The following is a 20,793-nucleotide window of genomic DNA, read 5'->3' as shown; positions in this document are numbered from 1 at the left end:
CAAAACACTAGGGGAATTTATACACATGAAGCTGGCTTGAAGATAAAGAGGAGAATATAGCAAGGAGTATGTGGCCCCTGGTCAATAGCCACCAAAAAACAGGAACTCCAGACCTACCACCATGAGAAACTGAGTTCTGCTAAGAACCTGAATAAGCTCAGAAGGGGACCCTCAGCCTTGGATGATACAGCAGGCCAGCTCACAGCTGCATTTCAGCCATGTGAAACCCTGAGCAGAGAACCCAGACAGCTATGCTGGCCTACTGGAACATGGGAAATGGTGATAGAATAAATGTGTATTGTTCTAAGCCCCTATATATATGGGAATTTGTTACACAGCAAAAGAACATTAAAACATTACCACACCAAAGAACCCAGTGTGGCCATTGGGAGAGAGGAGATTGAGGGTTCTGATTCCTAGAGAGGCAACCTAAAAGGAAGAGGTATACTAAACCAAGTAATCAGACAGAGAAAAGAAAAATCAAAAATCCAAGCAAAAGTTAAATCTCATCAACTAATCACAGCAAATGCAGGGAATTCTGAAATTCTGGTGGGACTATAGAAAATTCTCAATGAAACTTTTAGTACATCAGACCCCAAGCTTAGCTGCCAACGAATGTTCAAGAAAATGGGGTGGGGAGGTGAAGACAGGACATCGGAACCCAGCAGTGAGAGAAATCTCGCAGGGTGGAGATGGGCTGCAGGGACCATCCATCAGTGGATGCAGCTGCACTGGGACTAAGAGAACAGAGACAGGAACCGATTTGCATATGATTCAGTCAAGGCTGGGCTGCAAAATCTGAGAAGGAAAAGGAGAGAACAGGTGACCTGACCACTTGCCATTCTAACATGCTACAGCTAAAAAGAAAGGTTCTGGTAAACCTGGACCTCTCCATCACTACTCTTTATGCATCCAAATTAATATTTTAGTTCAAGGAGCAAAAAGGAAAACAAAATGTTTGCTACTTGTGAGTAAATGAAAGCCAAGTTCTGTTCAATGACCAGAGACCTCTAGGGGGAGCTGGGGAGAAAGTGATAAAGGTAAGTATGACTGTATTCAGTAGCTTTCATAATGACATTAAAAAAACCATCAGGTCTTGAACAACATGCGAAGAAAAAAAAACCCACTAAAATTTTCAGTGCTCTGGGATGTGCCCAGAACCAAACATATGTATAAGAAGGTCCTGCTGCTCTTATGGCTATTTTTTTTAACCTGGTAGAAATAATCATTCTTAGACAACAAGTTTATGCAAGATATTTTAATTTAGGATTAAAACGGCCATTTTTATAAGCTTTATACTACATAGAAAATTACAAATAATGTCACTTATGTCTTTATTTGTATCGAATGGCACGGATGCTGTTCATGGATGCAGAGAACTGGCTGTGCTTCCAGGATGTCTCTATTCAGTGCAATTCAGGAAAATAGATGGGAATGTTAGTTGGATGTATTTTTCAATAAGTTCATGATCCTCTCCAATGAACAAAACTCAAGTGTTAACACATTTTGTTTTTACCAGTGCAGAAAAAATATTTCATTGGAATTAATGTCTATTCTTTCTTAGAATTGCTTCCTGTTACTTTTTTGCATTTACTGCTCTCTTAGGGCAAGTTTCAACATAAGCCATCAGGACAGAGGGAGTGCTCCTAGTGGGGTTCTGTTAAATGAGTCCATAAGTGAGATTACCAGTTTTTAAGAAGAAAGATTTCATTTTCCTTCTTTTCTTTCCTATTATAAGCCACTAAGACTTTTAGTTACTTCAATATCTGAATTTCTACAAACTTCATTTTTTTACACACGACAATATCATCCATGGTGGTAGTCATCAAAAATAGAATATAAACATAAGATATTCCTGATACAGAAAAACAACTTGGTTATCAAGGAAACTCCAAGTTTCTGTAAAAGGGTAACATTTACCATCACCTTTTAACCAGAACCAGCAAGTTGCTCAATAACAGAATATCCAAGTTCACGGAGGTGCATTTCTATCCCAGTAGACAGACCTCTTTCAGTAGGATAAGTAGGTCCATGTTTGTTTCCTACAAAAGGCTAGGTCTTAACATACTTGGAAATGTCACTGGTTTTTAAAAATCAAAAACAATTTATAACCCAGAAGAAAAAAGTAGGAAAGGAAAGAAGAAATAAGGGAAAGAAGAAATATGAGTGGGTAACATAGGATTGGCATGGTGACAGAATTCCTAGTTTCTAAGATAGCTATATAAAATTATTAATGCAAATGTCAAGATATGTTTAATAAATGATGCTACACTGTCCCTAGATTAGGCAAACTACAAAATGATAATGCCCTTTATGGTTAACTTTTATTCATGTTTCTGTACTTGAAAGCCCACCCACAAGTCCACCTCACATATTATGGTGACTATAATCAGGATATTGAATTCAAGAAGAAAGTTATCATCTTAAATTCTCATGTTTCTTAAGGATTAATAAATATTGTGGACTTGATGGAGAAACTGAGATAAATCTAGGCTAAATCTAATATTAAAAATGACATAAACATTTATTTAGTAAAAAAAGGTTAATGTTAGAGTTAACAGAAGAAATAATATTTTTCAAAACCAGCTAAAACCAAGGCAGAAAAAAATCCTGTTTCTGGTAGAAATCACAAGTGCCTATCAGCAATTATAAAAACAATAATGCTGACCTTGAATCGGTGTAAAAAGTCTTTGTACACAATTATATTATCAGCTTTATAAATTTTCAGTTGCTATCTCAGTCAAAAATTTAATAAATGCAAACTTGGTCAGTAATAGGAAGATGACTCTTTTAATTGCTTTCACTGAAAAAGGCTTTTAAGAAAGTATACAACTTGCCAGCATTTTCCTTGTTAAAAATGACAGCTCTTTCAAATCCTGGTCAGCACACCTTAAACAGACACTCATGAAATCTCAGGTAAACAACAATAGAATTCAAAATCAAATTCAGTCAACACTAGAAATGACTTAAATAAATTATATCTGCAATTATAAGAAATCAATAGTCAGCTAAAGGTTTTTTTATACCTGGAAATCTTTTATTCAACATCAGGATTTAAGGTAACTCTTGAAACTGTTTTTTTCTCATGTTGAGCATATAATTTTACTTCTTCCACTGTATCATACATATAACAACTAACAACAGGAGAGAAACTCAATGAAAAAAGATCCCTTGCATGTAGTTACTATAATTAACAGATTCAATATCTATTATAGCCAGTCAGGTATCATAGCAACCTTGAGTTGCTGAAAACTGATAGAAAATTCTTCAAAATGAGCAAGAGTCTGCTTTAGGGAAATCTTGGACAACACCAAGGACATTACTCGTTGTCAACGTCTGTGGATGTTGCTATGGGCACAGCCACAAAGAACCCTGCCATCTCTACAAAAAGGTATACACACAGAGAAGATGGGGGGGCAAGAACATAAATTACTAAGGGAATCAAAAAGAAGAGTGCTTTTCCTGGCAATATAGAATAGGCACATGACTTTGAGTTCGTTATATACTGATTGCTTTCTACTGAAGCTGGAGAATTGAAATTCAACTGAATTGTAATTGTGACTACACACAAACCAGAGGGTAGAAATAGTATCCTAAAACTCTGCACTTGTACCATTTTATTACAAGTCTTAATTTAAAACTCAAGGTAAATTACATTAAAATATTTAAACGACCACTTATAAACACTTCATAGTCATTTATAAATCTACAGAAGAGAAAAGAAGAGGTTATGATGAACAAGAACCCAATATTGATTTTCCGGCGGTGCAGTAGGGCATCTCCATTCTGTTTGGCTGCTGTCAAAGCCACTCTTTAACAGCTGGAGTCAAATTGCACTATTTACAGCAAGAGTCTTTGTCAAGTGGACCATAAGTGTCCTAACAATACACTATTCAAATGGTACTTTGCCACACAAATTGCCGACTTGATGAATACCCTATGTCAATGACTAAGGCCAATATAAAAGTTTCATTTTTATGAGAGGTTTTACATCCACACATTAAGTAAGCTTTCTTCATAGAACCATTAGGCTATATATTTTAGGCCTATGGGCACTGAAAATAATTAAAATCTGTTTAAATACATCAAGGGAACTTGACAACATTAATATGGATCTGGTGTTAACTGCATTTGTCACACAAGTCATAGCAGTGCCCTTCTGTTCCTGGCACTTCCCACTGGCACGTGCAGCACAATGCAGGACTTAAAGGAGCCACGCACCATGAAATATGAGCATTCTCCCTTTGTGCCTCTGATTTACATGGCCAACGAGTGTTTGGATAGGAGCAAGGCTTTGAAGTCCTGTGAGGAGATTCAAGGTTGCTTCTGTGTGCACCAGACAGCTGGAGTCACTTAATCGTGCGTTTCCTAGTTTTCATAGTGACTCTGAGACCTCCAAAATGAGTTTTGAAACAAAGCTGTGATATGCTTTTCATAGTTTTCCTCAACATTGAGGCATCGTAGTACCAAATATGTTTAAACTCATACCACAAAGTGAGAAAAGGGACCTTCTATATTAAGCAGCTATAAAAAAGTATTAAGTATGACAAAAATTTTTACTTCACAATAGTTAAAATATATATGCATTGTAAATACTTACAAAAATGGTTATACTCTCAAAAATTTGCATCACTTCACATGTCTTAAAAAAATAATCGCCTTATATATTTCTCTAGTCTATCTTTCTGGGAAGGGTGTTAACATCTAGGCACTGAAGTTTTTAAGATGAGATTCATAAAATTAAAATACTTAAAAATCTTAATCCAATTTTTACAGAGAGAAATTACTGTATTTTCATAAAGGGCTTGCATTATAATAATAAAAACTTACTTTCTTTTAAATTTATACAAAATACATGCAAAATGTTTTCTATGTTAGAAAAATATTCACATGTTCATTTAATTTAAAAGAATATACAAAAAATAAATGACTAATTAAGAAAAAATTATCGATATTGAGGATTTGCCATTATATAATAAAATTAATTGTTTTTGAATCAGTATTGTTTTCTATGTTGATTCAACTTTGATAATAAAATATAGTTTAATCAAAAGAGTTAATTTGTAACATGTAATGTGTCATCATAAATTATTTTATATTTATATATAAATTTGCAGATCACATTTTCAAATCCTACCATTTTGAAACAACTCCAGTTCTATTTTAATTAAATTTTTGTGTCATAAATTATGAAATAATTAATGTTTTGTTCTGATAAAGTAGCAAGTAGTAGTGTGACCCAGTTTTCTATTGGTGGCTACCAGTGCACCATCTGTGTTTTATGAGAGGTGGCAGGATAAAGCTCTAATAAGATTTTGCAGCAAATGGCACCAAATAGACATCACCCTAAGGTCAAATAAAGGCTAAAAAAATACAAACATATTTCTAGAAAGCTCCACTGGAATTAAATGCATTCTTTATCTATAATCAATTGCAAGTTTACATAAAGGTGCATGTATAAGTGCATGAATTAAAAAATCCATTTAAAAAATCTTGCTTGGATTAGGAGCTATAATGGGCATATTTGTTTTCTACAAAGAGCAGATTTACAGACATAAGAATTTCATGAATTCTGTCAGGGAATAGATTTGATACCCAGTCCTTTCCATTGCATTCCACATAGTGCTGAAGAAGTTGGGATGGGTTGTTTTATTAAAAATTCAGTTATCTAAGGAGAGAGGAGGTGTCGGCTATTTTGCCAGTTCCTGACAGTGCCTCATGCTCTCAAAATCCAGAAAGGACTATCTAGATCCGAACTTGGAAACCATGGTCAATAAGCATCAAATTGAGTCCACTGCCTGTTTTCATTAATAAAGTTTTATTGGAATGCAGTCTTACTCATTTAAGAATTGTCTGTGGTGGTGTCCATGCTCCAACAGCAGAGTTGAATAGTTAAATAGCAAAAAAATCTGTCCTTCAAAGTCCAAAATATTTACCATATGGTCCTTTAAATTTGCTTATCCCTGGTCTAATTGAACATTGTCCAAAACAAGTAAAAAGCAAACCACATATGTAATTTTACATTGTGTAGTAGCTATATTTTTAAAAAATAAAAGATTTTAGTAATATATTCTATTTAATCCTATATATGCAAAATATCATTTTAACATGTGGTGCTAGCCAAACTGCAAGTGCTCAATAGCCATATATGGTTAATGTCTACCATACTAAACTAAACAGTATAGCTCTAAATAAGCAACTGAGGGCAGCTATCGGGGACCCATTCTATAGAAAATCAGTTTTTTTAAAAAAAGAAAAAAACATTCCCAGCATGGCACAATGGTTCTAAATTGTAGCAACTAAAATAATTCAATGTATCGTTTTACTCACTTTATAGACAAGACATGAAGAAAAAAGAATTTAAAACAAGCCAACAGACAAAACATACCTTTTCTTCTTAGACTATAATGATGCTACAAAGATTTCTGCCATGTAGAGATAATTCTAGTTAGATTGTTTATTTTCTACTTTGAAGCTAATTTCCTCCCACTGCAATTTAAACAGTTTCTCTCTTGTTTTATCCTCAGCCAAATCTGAGAAAATCATACCTACATCACTAATATGATATTGTATTTCTTTAAATCATTTAAGATCTTGGTCTTCCCCTACCTCAAAAGTTTTTCTTTATCTAGCTGCACAAATTTAACTCCTTTAGCATTTCAAATTAGACCCATTTTTTAAATGTTTGGTTGTAGTTGTTGTTGTCTTTAAAACCTTTTCTCAACTCTCTGTGCACTCCTCAAATGCAACAGGAAAAAATAAATAGAGCATGCCAGTAAATTCTAGATATTGCCAAACACCAAGCTCACAGCACAGATCTTACACATTATTCTTCCAGTTAGACAGTTTACTCCACCATTCGAAAATATTTCACTTGTTTCACTAAAATCCACACTAAGAAGACCTGAAACAGAGTAATCTTAGTTCAGATTTTACAGGTTTATTGTCCTTCATTTTTCCCATCTCTTAAATGAGGGTTATTTGAATCCTTCCTTTAAAACTGTTTTTTTTTCCTCTGGTAAAAATGTATGAAGCAGCCCTGGCTGGTGTAGTTCAGTGGATTGAGCGTGGGCCTGCAAACCAGAGGATGGTGGTTCGATCCCCAGTCAGGGCACATGCCTGGGTTGCAGGCCAGTTCCAAGCAGGGGACTCAGGAGAGGCAACCATACATTGATATTCTCTCCCTCTCTCCTTCCCTTCCCTTCCCTTCCCTTCCCTTCCTCCTTCCCTTCCCTCCCTTCCCTTCCCTTCCTTCCTTCCCTCCCCTCCCCTCCCTTCCCCTTCCCCTTCCTTCCTTCCTTCCTTCCTTCCTTCCCTTCCCTTCCCTTCCCTTCCCTTCCCTTCTAAAGATAAATAAATAAAATCTTAAAAAACAAAAAAATTATGAAGCAAATATTCATTTTACTGTATTAACACTAAGGAGAATGGAGAATTTATAAGTACTCTTGAAATTTTATACTTAACAAATTTATAAATCAGATTAAGACAAAACAATCTCAATGGTTCAAATCTAAGAGAATGAAATGAAGAGATGCAAGACATAAGTAGAGAAGATGTAACTTAGAAGAAGCACAAATAAAAAAGCTCTAGTTAACAATAAGCTCAATAATATTAGAAGACTGGTATAATATATAAAACAAAGGAGGTGATAGCCCTCCTTCATTCAATTCTCTTACTCTGTAGAGAGTGAAGGTTAGGAACTATAGTCATCTAAGGTAAAGAGCAGCAGCTGAAAATAAAGTGGAAATCAGTCTAAGTAAGAAAACAAGACTCCGGCATTTTACTGCTTCCTAAAGTCAAGAAAGAAACAAAATTATATGAATAAAATGAACTCTATATATACTATTATCACCACCTAAAGGGTAGGTCCGAGGTCTTCCAAGAAACTAACAGAAATAGCAATCAGTTTACTTTCTGGGCATTAAACTAGTAAAATGGGCACTTGATGAATGAGGTTTGCTCCTGCAGACCTTGGACATCTGACATGCATGAGTCAAGAGACATCTCTCAAGTTCTCATCTACTATTCTAGCGTAGAATAATTCCCACCCTAAAATGCACACTCTATTATGAATAGAGAGGACCAAAGCCACATTAATATGGGAATGCTTAGCAGTCAGCTGGGCTCACTCACTGGGCTTTATGTATTCTAACCTTATAATAAATATGCAATGTAAGTGTGGTTCAATTTTCTGTCTTAGGAGACTAAGACCTTGTGACTTTCCTCTTTCAGTGGTTAATGTAAAAGTTTTATCATACTTATATAATCACCCTTATAAAACATGACTTCTTTTAAGTTGAGAACAGGAACAATAGTTTTGAAAAACCTAAAAACAATTTAATTAATAATAATAAATCTGTTGCCTAATCACTGGTTTTAAGACCTGAAGTAGGAAAATATAAATAACAGTAGGTGGCCTAAGTGGAATCCTAAAAACAGAAATGCAAAATTTAGGAATTTTTTCAATGCATCTCAGCCTTAAACAAGAGAGCTAGTGCCTTAATGGGCTGAAAGGGATGACTGTAGTAGACACTTAGAGCTCAATGAGTGAACACCCCCAGATTCCGTGTCCATCAATGACATAAACAATGCTACCTCCTTTGTCTTTCTCACTCCCTGTAGCAAAGCTACAGGGAGATTATGCTGAGTTATTAACAGAATTACAATTATATTTATTATTGTAAATTAAATGATAATCATTCTAGCTTATATATTTATTTCTTGGGTATTTGGTTACAGTGACTCAGTTCTCAAAAGGTTGATAAACCCTGGCTTCAAAATGTAAATCAAGTCTCTAACCCCAAAAAACTACAGATAATGTGCTGGTTTCCCCACCTAAACCTGCAGCTCTAAGGCGGAGCTTGGGCAGCCAATTGGTCCCTCTTTCTTGAAGATGACACATCTTTTTGCCTCTAACTATATATGTACATATGAGATGATATGAAGTTTTTTTAAGTCCTTATTAATGGTTATTTAATAGTCTTTATATCACTAAAATAATGGAAAATGTTAATAATATGTAATTTAACATTGGCTAAAATTTGACTTAGAAATACTATTTCTGAAAATATATTTTATTAAATAATACTGAATATGATAAAAGCTTTAGGCTTATAGGTGCATTATTTATAAAAGTGAAACACTCATTCCTCCACAGCCCTCTTCCATTAGGCAACCATCAAAATGCTCTTCCGAGGGATTGGGGGGTTTAGGGTAGAGGGGGGCAAAGGGAGAAAAATTGGGACAACTGTAATAGCATAATCAATAAAATGTAATTAAAATAAAACAAAAAAGTAAAACAGAAAACATAATAGTAAGCCATAGAAAAACAGTTCACATCAGCAACAGTACATATACAGTACACAGAGCATGCTGCAGCCATTAAAAAATAGGCAATAATATAAGAAAGTTTTACAAGAGAAAATGCTACAGTAAATACATGTACATATATGGCATAGTTATGACAAGATGAGAAGATAACTTAGAGGTGTAGATGATGGAAAAATAAGAGTCCCTTAAAGAAAAAGTTTCTGCATGGCTAAAGAAAACATCAGCAATATAAAAATGGAAGCAACCATATGGGAAAACATTATTTCTAATGATACTTTGGACAAGGGTTTGATCTCCAAAATATATAAAGAACTCATATGACTCTATACCAAGAAGACAAAAAAGCCAATTAAAAATTGAGCAAAGGACCTGAACAGACTCTTCCCCAAGGAGGACAAACAGAGGGCCCATAGACATATGAAAGGATGCTCAGCATCACTAGCCATCAGAGAGATGAAAATTAAAACCACAATGAGATACCACCTCATACCGGTCAGGATGACCTTCATAAACAAATCAACAAACAACAAGTGCTGGTGATGTTATGGAGAAAAGGGAACCCTAGTACACTGTTGGTGGAATTGCAGACTGGTGTAACCACTATGGAAAACAGTATGAAATTTTCTCAGAATTCGGATCCAGGAATTATTACACTACTTGAATTATACCTTAAGAATCCTGAATCACAGGTCCAAAAGAACCTATGAACTCTAATGTTCATAACAGCACAATTTATAATAGCCAAGTGCTGGAAGCAACCTAAGTGCCCATTGGTAGATGAGTGGCTCAAAAAAGTATGGTGTATTATACAATGGAATACTACACAGCAGAAATAAAGAAGAAACCCCTACTCTTCATAACAGCATGGATGGGACTAGAGAGTATTAGGCTATGAGAAGTAAGTCAGGCAGTGAAAGACAAATACCATATGATCTTGCCTGTAAGTGGAACCTAGTCAACAAAAGAAATGGATGAAAAAGAACCAGAGACATGGAAATATAGAACAAACTGACAGTCACCAGAGGGGAGGGAGGACAGAGATGATGGGGGAAGGAAGGGGAAGGGTCAAGTCAAGGGACATGTACTAAAGACCCAATCATGTGTATTCTTAGTTAACCTATTCACTTCAATTACGCATCAACAATAGAAACCTTTTAAGCTTAGGAAACTAAGCCAAGTGCTGTGAATTCTCTGTTGTTTGTGATTGGAACTAAGGGAGGGGTGGGGATTGTCTTTGGGAGCATGGGTTGGATGGGACAGGAAAGGGCAATGGGGGAAAAATTGGGACAAATGTAACTGAACAACAATAAAAAACAAATAAATAAAATACAAAAAAGAAATCTGATTGAATTTCTATATCATATTTGGAACTAAAATTAACAAAACCCATCCAAAATTCTATGAATCTGGTTGACTTGGTTTATGAAAACAAATGCAAACACCATCATTGTGCATTAAATGAGACTTGGAAACCTAAAAAGCTGGTGATCCTAGAGATGCTGAGTTATCTAAATAATTGTCCATATGATGATCCAGTTTCTTCTGATACACATTTTTGTTTTATTTGTAATTAACATTATAAAAAGAAGCCAAATACTCTCAACTAAAAAAGGTAGATCTAAACCACAGAATATAGGTTATTTTCCTCTTATCAATGAAAAACCACCTAAAGTTCAAGAGTTAATATAAAATTGGCTCAATTTTGATAGGCTAGAACTAATTTTTAAGAAAATGCTATACCAAGAGGAATAATCACTCAGAAAGTTATGCTGATTAACTTGAGATCACTTGGTAGATATGGTAGATGCAATCATTCTGAGTTCTCATTTTTGTACTAATATTTAATTGCTATGTATTTATGGAAGCACCTTAGTTCTCAAAGCTGATGATGTTCTTTGAAAGCAGCAGTTGGACTTGAACTTACCTTACATGAGGACTCCACCTGCAGAGCAGGGCAAGCTATTGGCCCAAACGGGTAGGAGCTGGAGGATCTCTGTTCTACGCTTTTGTGCTTATGTGTTTCTGAGGCAACTGAAAGTACAGCTTCAGGCTTTAGAAACTGTGAATCATCACAAGAATTAAGAATAATTCTCGCTCTTTCTCCTGTCTCATGCCTTTCCAAAGTACCTGGAAAACAAGATTAGAAATAAAAATTTTTGCAAAATATTTACCCCAAAAGAATAAAAAGAACAAACCACTTCTAACAGAAAAATCACAATTCTTTAAGTTATCATGCCTTACTACTTCTTTCCATCAAAAAGCAGCCTGGAAGCTTTCTTTAAATTATTTAAATCATGGTCTTACAAAGGCTGAAATTATGAACTTGAAAAGTTCATCTTCCTCTTTGTGTTTTTCATCCACTGAAATCAACAGGACATTCAATAGTCTTTAACAGTAAAAGCTCTTACTTATTCCATAGTATGCAAGTGATCAATAACAAAAAAATATGGAATATTTTAGTGTTTTCCCTTAGTTCCAATCACAAACAACAGAGAATTCACAGCACTTCGCTCAGTTTCCTAATCTTAAAAGGTTTCTATTGTTGATGCAAAATTGAAGTGAATAGGTTAACTAAGAACACACATGATTTGTAGTACTACCTTCCTCACCAAAGTGTTCTCACAGCTTCAGGAAAGCAGGCCACACGAGGATGTTGTTGTTGTTATTGTTGGTATTATAGCTGTTACAACATTTGACCTTTATGTCTTATGTTATTAGAAGGAATAAATTCCTTTGCCCTCTTCTCTGCCATTCGTGCAGTTTCAGAATTTCAGGGTGTTGGCAAGATCAATTTAAAGTTGAAAGGAACAAATATAAAACAGAGCAAAAGTATCAGGAAACAATTCACAAAGTGTTAGAGTTTTTATGAAATACAATGCCATATGCTCAGTGTAATCTCGATAAATATCAATTAATCATGACCATTTCCTCCTGTCAGTTGTGAGTTCATTTGAACTAGACCATGTTAAACATATGACCTATGTTAAAGAAGCTAAAGAAAGTTAGCTTGACATACAATCTAAATACAGATTTTATTTCATATTATTCTCTTCCTACCAATGAGGAAGAAGTAGTTGTACTATTTGCTAAGGAAAAAATCATTCTTACTCACCATATTAAGAAAAATGTCAATTTAAAGTAATCACTGCCAGAGAATAAAAATAATGACACCATACCAATACGTCTTTAGACAGGTAGATGGACTTAACGATTATGACTCTCCAACCCTCATTTCTCCTCATCTCCTCTCCATCTTCCCTTAAGGCAACCGTACTGGTGGTTGGTGCTTTGGGTTCTGAGTCAGTAGCAATTATTATGCTACTGGGCAAGAATTTAGTCCCTAATCTCTCTTTTTTAAAGATTTTATTCATTTATTTTTAGAGGGGAAGGGAAGGAGAGAGGGAGAGAAATATCAATATATGGTTGACTCTTGTGTGTCCCCTACTTGGAACTGGCCTGTAACCCAGGCATTTGCCCTGACTGGGAATTGAACTGCGCTCCCTTAGTTCACAGGTCCATGATCAATCCACTGAGCTACACCAGCCAAGGCTAATCTGTAATCTCTTAACAGTGATTTTTTTTTATTTTAACCTTCCTCAATTCATAAATTATCATCTTTAACATAAAACATAATAAACATTATTTCTCCAAGGTTTCCTTTTTGATCAAGATTAATATGTCTTCAACAAATGAAGTTGACAGCAACATCAAGAAAATCCTCTCGAGGATGACAATAAGAATGGTTTCTCAAACAAAAGATAATAGTTATTACTACTCCCTGAAAATGACCACGTTCCAGTACTGTAACTACAGTATCTGGCAAAATTCATTGTGTTATGAGAATCTCTCTTTCAATAATGGTATCACCATGAATATTTTCTTCTCTCAGGTTTTCTGTGGTTCTTCAGACTGTCATATTTTTAAAAGACTTAAAGAATTATTGGAAAATCCTTTGTTATACCATAATACACATGAAATGTACCTTAGTTCCATATATTCATATATATTATTCTATACACAACTATTTCTTATATATTTTAGTGATAAAAATAGTTTACCTACAAACTTGGACAGTTGCGATCTATTTTTGTTTATAGATAACAAATCTAACTAATCGGCTGAACATCGACAATGTGTCATTCGCTGAGCCAGGTGCTGGCAACAAAACAAGAGCGACTCCATCCTGGTCCCCCTGGAGCTCAAGTAAAATCCAATGGTGATGCGGAGGCAAGAAACATGTGAGAACTAATTTGCTGTATCTAAAGTAAGATGTAAGCTATTTTCACTACAAACCAACACTTAATCAACAAAATATTGGAAACATGGTTTTGTGAACAATGGTTCCCATCCTGCTTAGCTGTAAAGTACTTGAAAATAGATTATTTTGCTTCAAATCACTGGTTGTGACCGAAGCGTGACATGAGGAATGGTTAAAGTTAGTCAATTACTTCAAAAGTTGCTACAGACAAGTAAGTAAGTTCATATTAAAAATAATAAGCTGATTTTCTGATAAGTTCAAGACAACAGCTTTGGAAAACCCATGGTCAAAGCCCTGATGGTGACTAGAGAGAGATTCTCATGTGTGCCAGTTATTAATTTATTGTCTTAGTTCCGGATCCACTCCTTGCTACCTGCTCTGGAAAATGTGTATGCTCCTCTCTAAATAGTTTTCTGTTAACAGCTCTTGCAGTGTTAACCTTTGCAGATAAAAGGTGCTGGGAAGACCTATGGAAGAAAGGGCTTTTTCTTTTCAGTTCTGGGATGGTCTACTGCAGCAGCTTGGGTGGCTTCCTCAGCGCATGGTAGCCAGCAGCACCCAGCAGACAGCAGCTTCCCCTGAGACACTCTTTGGATGGTTTGTAACACAGTGCCTCCAGGGAGACATCTCCCTATGAGCAGCTTTCCCTAGTTCCATAGAGGGCATATTTCTGGCAACACCATTCCACATCACATCACAGCAGCTTCTCTGCTATCACAGCTATGAGCTCTCCAGTAAGGTTGAGATTTTAGCACTGGGGGAAGCAGTGCCCCAGGCAGCACATCTCAGCTGCGGGGTGAATGGGTGGGTGCTCCTTAATCTGCTATTTCTATATCTGGTTCTTATTAACCAAGCCCTGATGTTCACATTATTTGTGATAGCTAGTAATTCTTTATGTTGAATTTTTTTCTGTTTAAATTACTGTCACCCCTCTCTCCTGATTGGACCCTCATCAATATAACATAATAAATTACTTCCAATGCAGAATGTTCTTTTAAGTATATCCCCAAAACTATGGAATGTACATAACTTCAGGGACATAGTTAAATAGAGTAAATAGTAAAAACAATAACCCATGAGGGAGGGCATAATCCCAAGGAGGTCCAGGGCTTGCCTTTGCAACTCTAATGAGCTGCCTCCAGACAGTTAGTCCATAGAGACAGAATATTCATTCCTTTCTGATAGCAAAGAAATAACAGAAACTAAAGATTAACAAAATTGCTTAATTCAACTTCCCATTTAAGGACCTCTTTTGCTTTCCAAAGTACGCACATTGATAACTAGATATATCTTTTGTTTTTCTTTTGCACTGTGCTACATCAAGGAGATGAGTTTATTCACACTCTCCATTTGGATCAATCTGAATGTGGTAAGCAAAGATGTAGAGATGTATTTGAGTTAAATATTATTGAGAGTGACAATTGTATTTCCTCCTTCAAAGTCAATGTTGTAAAAATGAATACCACACAATCTATCCCAAGTAAACTCTTCAATGTATAAAATGTTTTCCAGTAAATAGCTTTCATTTTTTTACTATTTTAAGTAAAGGCATGCTCTTGGTTGAAGATTAATTTTCTTAGAAAAGATTTGACGTTATCATTTTATTTACTCTGGTGTCAATTAGCTTTTTAAAATATTCACCCAGGGATATATTTATTGATTTTTATAGAGAGGGGAAAAGAGAGAGGGAGAGACACATCAATCTGTTGCCTCCCAGACACACCCCAACTGGGGATCAAACCTGCAACCCAGGTATGTGGTCTGACCAGGAATTGAACCCACAATTTTGTCCCAGGGGATGATGCTAATACCAGCCTAGCCATCTGGCCAGGGCTGGTGTCAATTAACTTAATTAGATAAATATCTTGCTGAGTTGATCTGAAATTTTGCCTGGAAAGAAAAAGAGAATTAGAAAAGAAAAAATTGGGATACAGTCCCCTGAATAAGGTGTTGGATGAGGAGTGTACTCATATGTAAAGTCTCTTTTTTTGTAGGGATTTGGGGGGACATGCTGGAGATGGAAGGACAAATATGTTTTAACTGCAGTGGGTGTCCCCTTGGGGCATGGGAGTGATTTTCTTCAGACAAGACAGTGTAACCAAAGCTCCAGCAGGCATGCCAGGGTTCTGTTTTGAAAGCATCAACTCTCAGTGTACCCTCACTACAGTCCTGCCTCCCCAGTGCCACTTGTAAAATGTCATACTGCGTTTCTGCCCCCAGTGACCCAAAAAGACTTTTTCCATCTCTTTTCCATGGATTCACTTACCCAGGGGGCCTCCAGCAACTATCCTACCTAAGATCCAATATGATAAGCAGGATTCTAAAAATAATCCTTCATCCTTATGTGACTCCTTCCCCTGTGAGAACAATGAAATAGCACCCCAGTGATTATATTGCTTCAAGGACTTTGCAGATGTAATTAAGGTTTCTAAGAGAGTTGACCTTAAAATAAGGACATTGTTCAGGAGGACCAGGCCTAATTAGGTGAGCCCTTTAAAAGTAGAGTTTTCTCCATTTGGTGGAAGAAAGGAAAGTCAGAGAGATTTAAAGCATAAGAACAATTCAATGTACCATTGCTGGCCTTGAAGATGGAGGAGGTCATATATAAGGATCAGAGTGGCCTCTAGGAGCTAAGAGTGACAGCTGGGTGATATCTAGCAAAGACGTCAGACCTACAACCATAAAGGCTAAATTCTCCCAAGGACTCAAATGACCTTGGAAGTAGATTCTTCCCCTGAGCTTCCATGTAAGAGCCCAGTTGGCTGACACCTCGATTTTAACCCTGTGAGAAACTCATGAGTTCTGGACTTCTAACTGACGGAGCTGAGGTAAATGGGTGTTGTTTTAAGGTGATAAACTTGTACAGCGTTTTATACAATGATAGGAAATACAAGTAGGACTTGCAGTAATAATTTTACTCTGGACCACAGATTTATTTAGATCTCTTCTTATATTCTTTTTTTTTACTATTTTATATGTAAAAGTCCTGCCACAAACAAAATGACTAAATATATAAATGCATAAAATCATAAAAACAAATAAATGTGAAGCCTGGTTAGACATTTTGTACTTCTTTGTAGCCCTTCTCCTACCCTCATTTTCTGGGTAGTAGGAACCATGAAGATATTCACTAAATAACTGGTGATTGAACAATCACATACTGTATGAAAAATGCCTTTTTAAGCACTTTATTACTTCATTAGGAATCATTAGCAAGACATGTATCTTTTCATCCTTCTATCATCATCAAAATTGCCATTAGCCATCATTAACTGAGTACTTTCACATGCAAAGTGCTAGGCTTAGTTTTCCACATAGGTCATTTAGTTTTTGAAACAATGCTGCAAGGTACAAACAATCTGAGGTTCAGAAAGGGTAAGTTTCAGGGTCCTTGTGTATAGCGTGGTTGGGAGGGTGGTTATGGGAGGTGTTTTAACTGAAAAGCTAGGGAAGGGTGCTAATGCCCTGTAGTGGAGTTACATTTCCACCTGCCACCTTACGGAGGGGCATGTTCAGGGCTGAGTGTAATGTAAATGTTTGTCTGGAAAAATGAAGACAGAATGAAGGAAAGGGTTTGACTAGCAAGTTAATCAGTTAGAACAATTTTCAATAGTTAATGTAAGAAATGATGAAGGTCCCAACAATCTGGTCCCATAGCGTTTAACTTTAAATGTTTTTGGTTCTGCTGAACTGTATTTCACAATTCTGTGTTTCAATGGAGGCTTACAGAAAACATAGACATAGTTCATGTCTCAACTGATCCAACTTTATCACTAGGTATTGTTGACAGCACTGGTGCTAAGAAACTGTAATGCCCTCTGGAATTATAGATTAGGATATTCATGGAATGGCTATATGAGTTCCAGGGGTCTTTGGTGGGTTCTTAACCCTATAAAACCACTTCCCTCTTCTTCTTTAGCTGGAGCGTTTATCCTACTCTTCTCACCACCATCTCTGTTCTTGTAGTTTATCATCTGCTGCAACTTCCTGTCGGTGGTTTGCATGTAGTTGCATATACCTCATGCCATAGAAGGAGCCGTATGGAATAGATAGGTTTTTCTGGCACCAGCGTTTGTTCTACTTCTAAATTAGAAAATGACCTGCTCTTTCTCCATACTGAGCTGTGGCCCTTTGTCAGGGAAGGCTCCCACTCTGGGGACTGCTCATCCTACACCACAATGTGCCATAACACACCTCTTAGGATGTGTAGGTAGTAATTAAAAGACCTGTGTTGACTTCTGGGTTTGTACCCAGAAGAATAAAAAACAGAGTCTAAAAGAGACATTTGTACACCTCTGTTCATAGCAGCATTATTCAGGGTAGGCAAAAGGTGGAAGCAATCCAAGTGCCTATCAATGAATAAGTGGATAAAGAAAATGTAGTATATACATACAATGGAATATTGTTCAGCCTTACAAAAAAAGTTCTGACACATGCCATAACATGGGTGAACCTTGAGGACATGATGCTAAATGAAGTAAGTCAATCACAAAAGGACAAATACTGTATGAAATCACTTATGTGAGGTACGGAGAGTAGTCAAATTAATGGAGTTAGAAATAGAGGGGTGGTTGTCAAGGGTTGAGGGGAGAAGAGAATGGGGACTTATTGTTTAATGGGTACAGAATTTTATTTGGGGAACCTGAAAAAAATCCAGGTATGGGTGGTGATGATGGTTGACCAACAATGTGAATGCATTTAACAGCACTGAAATCTGCATGTAAAAAATAGTCAAAATGGTAAATATAATGTTATGTATATTTTATCATAATCATACACACACACAGTCTGTGTTGATAATGCAGCCAGAGGAAAATACAAATAAAAAGAGAAGTGCACTGAGAATAGACCCAGCGAAAAATAGAGAAAGTACATGTGGAGGTCAAACGACCTGAGACAAAAGGGCTATTGGCCATCAGGAGAGGCCGCATCATTTAAGGCCGAGGGCAGACAGAGACAAGGACACTGATGACAGAGTGATTTCAGACAAGTGAACTACCTGCAACCCAGAGAATGACAACTGAACTTGGAGGTGAGATAACCTCAAGAAGAACAGTTCCGTTAGAATAGTGTAGGCAGGAGATGGATTATAATGTATTAACTAAATGGGAGGCAAGAAAACAAAGACACAGAGTATAGATGGCATTTTGTAGAAGACTGTCAACTACTTTGGGGAGAATGACAGGGAAAGATAATAGAAGCTCACAATTCCATATCTAAATCACTTAGGACCATAGGGTTTTAGAATTCAGTATTTTTCAGATTTTGGAGATATAAGCTAATGCACATTTGTCTATTTTATAACAGCTACAGCAGGGTCTGGGAGAGAAGACAGCAATCAAACATATCATATATCTGCAGCAGGAAATAAAACTAATATTTAGACACAGTGCAATAAACACCCCAATGTGAAGTTTAGTTTTGTTTTACTAGAAGCAAAGAAATAAATAAATCTTTTTGGATTTTAAATTGTGGCTTAAAAAAATGTAGATCTGTATTTAAAATAATTGGTAGCTAGAGGGCCAGAGCTATTGAAAGAGAGATTTTCTGAGATAAGTTGGTGGACTGTTCAGCTTTTCAGGATACAGGATACCTATCTGCTCATGCATTTGACTTCTCCTTATAGCAACACAAGAAAGCTAAGTCATCTAATTCCAAACCCCCAGTTTTGCTGACTGTTTTATCTATGCCATTTATGATTAGATTGTAATTTACTAAAGATTCTTTTAAGTCCAATGCTTGAACAGAAGCACAACTTCCTTTATAAAATCATTGATGAGAGATAGCATTGCCAACAGACCTGTCTTGAGGAAAGAACCATAGTTATCATAGTTGTAAGAAATGAAGACAAGAGCATAAGGAACAATATTATTTTAAGTAACAATATTATTTTCAAACTAGACTTATAGCTGAGACTTCTGGAGAGAAGAAAAAAGTGGGATAACTAACAAAGGTTAACCTCTAGCATAAATCATGGATTAAAAACCAGTTATTTTATCAAATCTTTTTCCAGTTCTTTTCTTGGGGTCTCAACCCATAAATGTTTCTTAATCTATCAGGATAAAGTATAATTCATTTAACTAAATTTACAAAAGCAACTAGGAATCTGTCCAACTAATGAACTGTCTATTAGATGATACCCTGTATCTCTCAGTGGAGCTTCTGGTACTAGATGCTTTCAAGTGGCTGCAAAAAGCCCCTTATCTTCCCAGCACAGGAGCCTAGAGTGGAATGGAGTCTACTTACACTTGAATGTGAGAGGTGCTGGGGAAAACAGCAGGCCAATCCATGCTTGGGACTTTTTGACAAGTCTGAGGTTAGCAACCAACATTTTTTGTAGCAAACATGATAAAATCAGACAACATTCCCACAGTCAAATTCTCTGCTCACCACTCCCAAGTCTAAATTTTGACCCTTGAGTTTGTTTTTGTCTGATTCATCCCTAGAAACACAAAAGATTCTTCCCATCAAATCCTAACGAACAAGTTAATGGTGCGAGTTGGATATTATTGATACACTCAGATGAATCAAGTGCATCCAATATCCTTTATCTTGCAGTCAAATCAAAGAATCTGTTTTCCCAGAGAATAACCATCATTACAGTCCACTGAGTCTTGCTTTTCCAATCGTTTCTGTGGCAGCTGGCTACTGGGAGGCTGCAAGGGAATTGAATGGAGGCAGCGTGGGGAGGGGCAGATGGTTCCTTTGGGTTCATTTTGCCAAACATGGCAGCTGTGAACCCCACTAACGTTCCAAATGTTCCTATAAAGTGCTCACAGAAGGGGGGTCAAGCTAAGGAGGAGCCACAGAGCAGCCATCCTAATGTGTTCCTCTTTCTCCTGCTGTTGGATAAGCCCCGAAGAACATTAAATGCAGATATGTACCCGGTCAGCACAGGGTCCAGAAGGATAATCAGACTGCAGGAGTCAGCTAAATCTGATTATAGCCAACCAACTATTTTCTTCACTTAAGTAAAACCCAGGAAAATAGCAACTGACAAGAAAAACAATAAAGGCAGTAAAGGATGCAACTTAATTAGTGAAAATAATTTTTAAAGTAGAAAATATTTATTTGTGTCACTAGAATAAGATGATACTGATTTTTCATATTTGTGTTTGAGCATACAAAATGCTCCAAAGACATCCTGGAAATACCACAATAACATGCCTAACATACAGGCATGTTAAGATGCCAGAGATTTAAGA

At 36.3% G+C, this 20,793-nt stretch overlaps 1 protein-coding gene across 1 annotated transcript in view; it reads right to left on the bottom strand.

Moving 5' to 3' along the window:
• The window catches only part of WDR72 (WD repeat domain 72), a 199,119-nt gene that overhangs the window by 116,381 nt on the left and 61,945 nt on the right, over positions 1-20,793 (bottom strand). Inside the window, exon 14 of the mRNA XM_053670098.1 lies at positions 11,255-11,457. Coding sequence (XP_053526073.1) covers positions 11,255-11,457 — 203 coding nt within the window. The remainder of the gene's footprint in view (positions 1-11,254; positions 11,458-20,793) is intronic.

The sequence above is a fragment of the Artibeus jamaicensis genome, unplaced genomic scaffold, assembly GCF_021234435.1.
Source record: "Artibeus jamaicensis isolate MK-2021 breed Jamaican fruit bat unplaced genomic scaffold, CSHL_Jam_final contig_548, whole genome shotgun sequence".
NCBI classification, from domain to species: Eukaryota; Metazoa; Chordata; class Mammalia; order Chiroptera; family Phyllostomidae; genus Artibeus; species Artibeus jamaicensis.
Note: the sequence above shows the minus strand (reverse complement) of the source record. Positions and strands in the feature narration are given on the sequence as shown.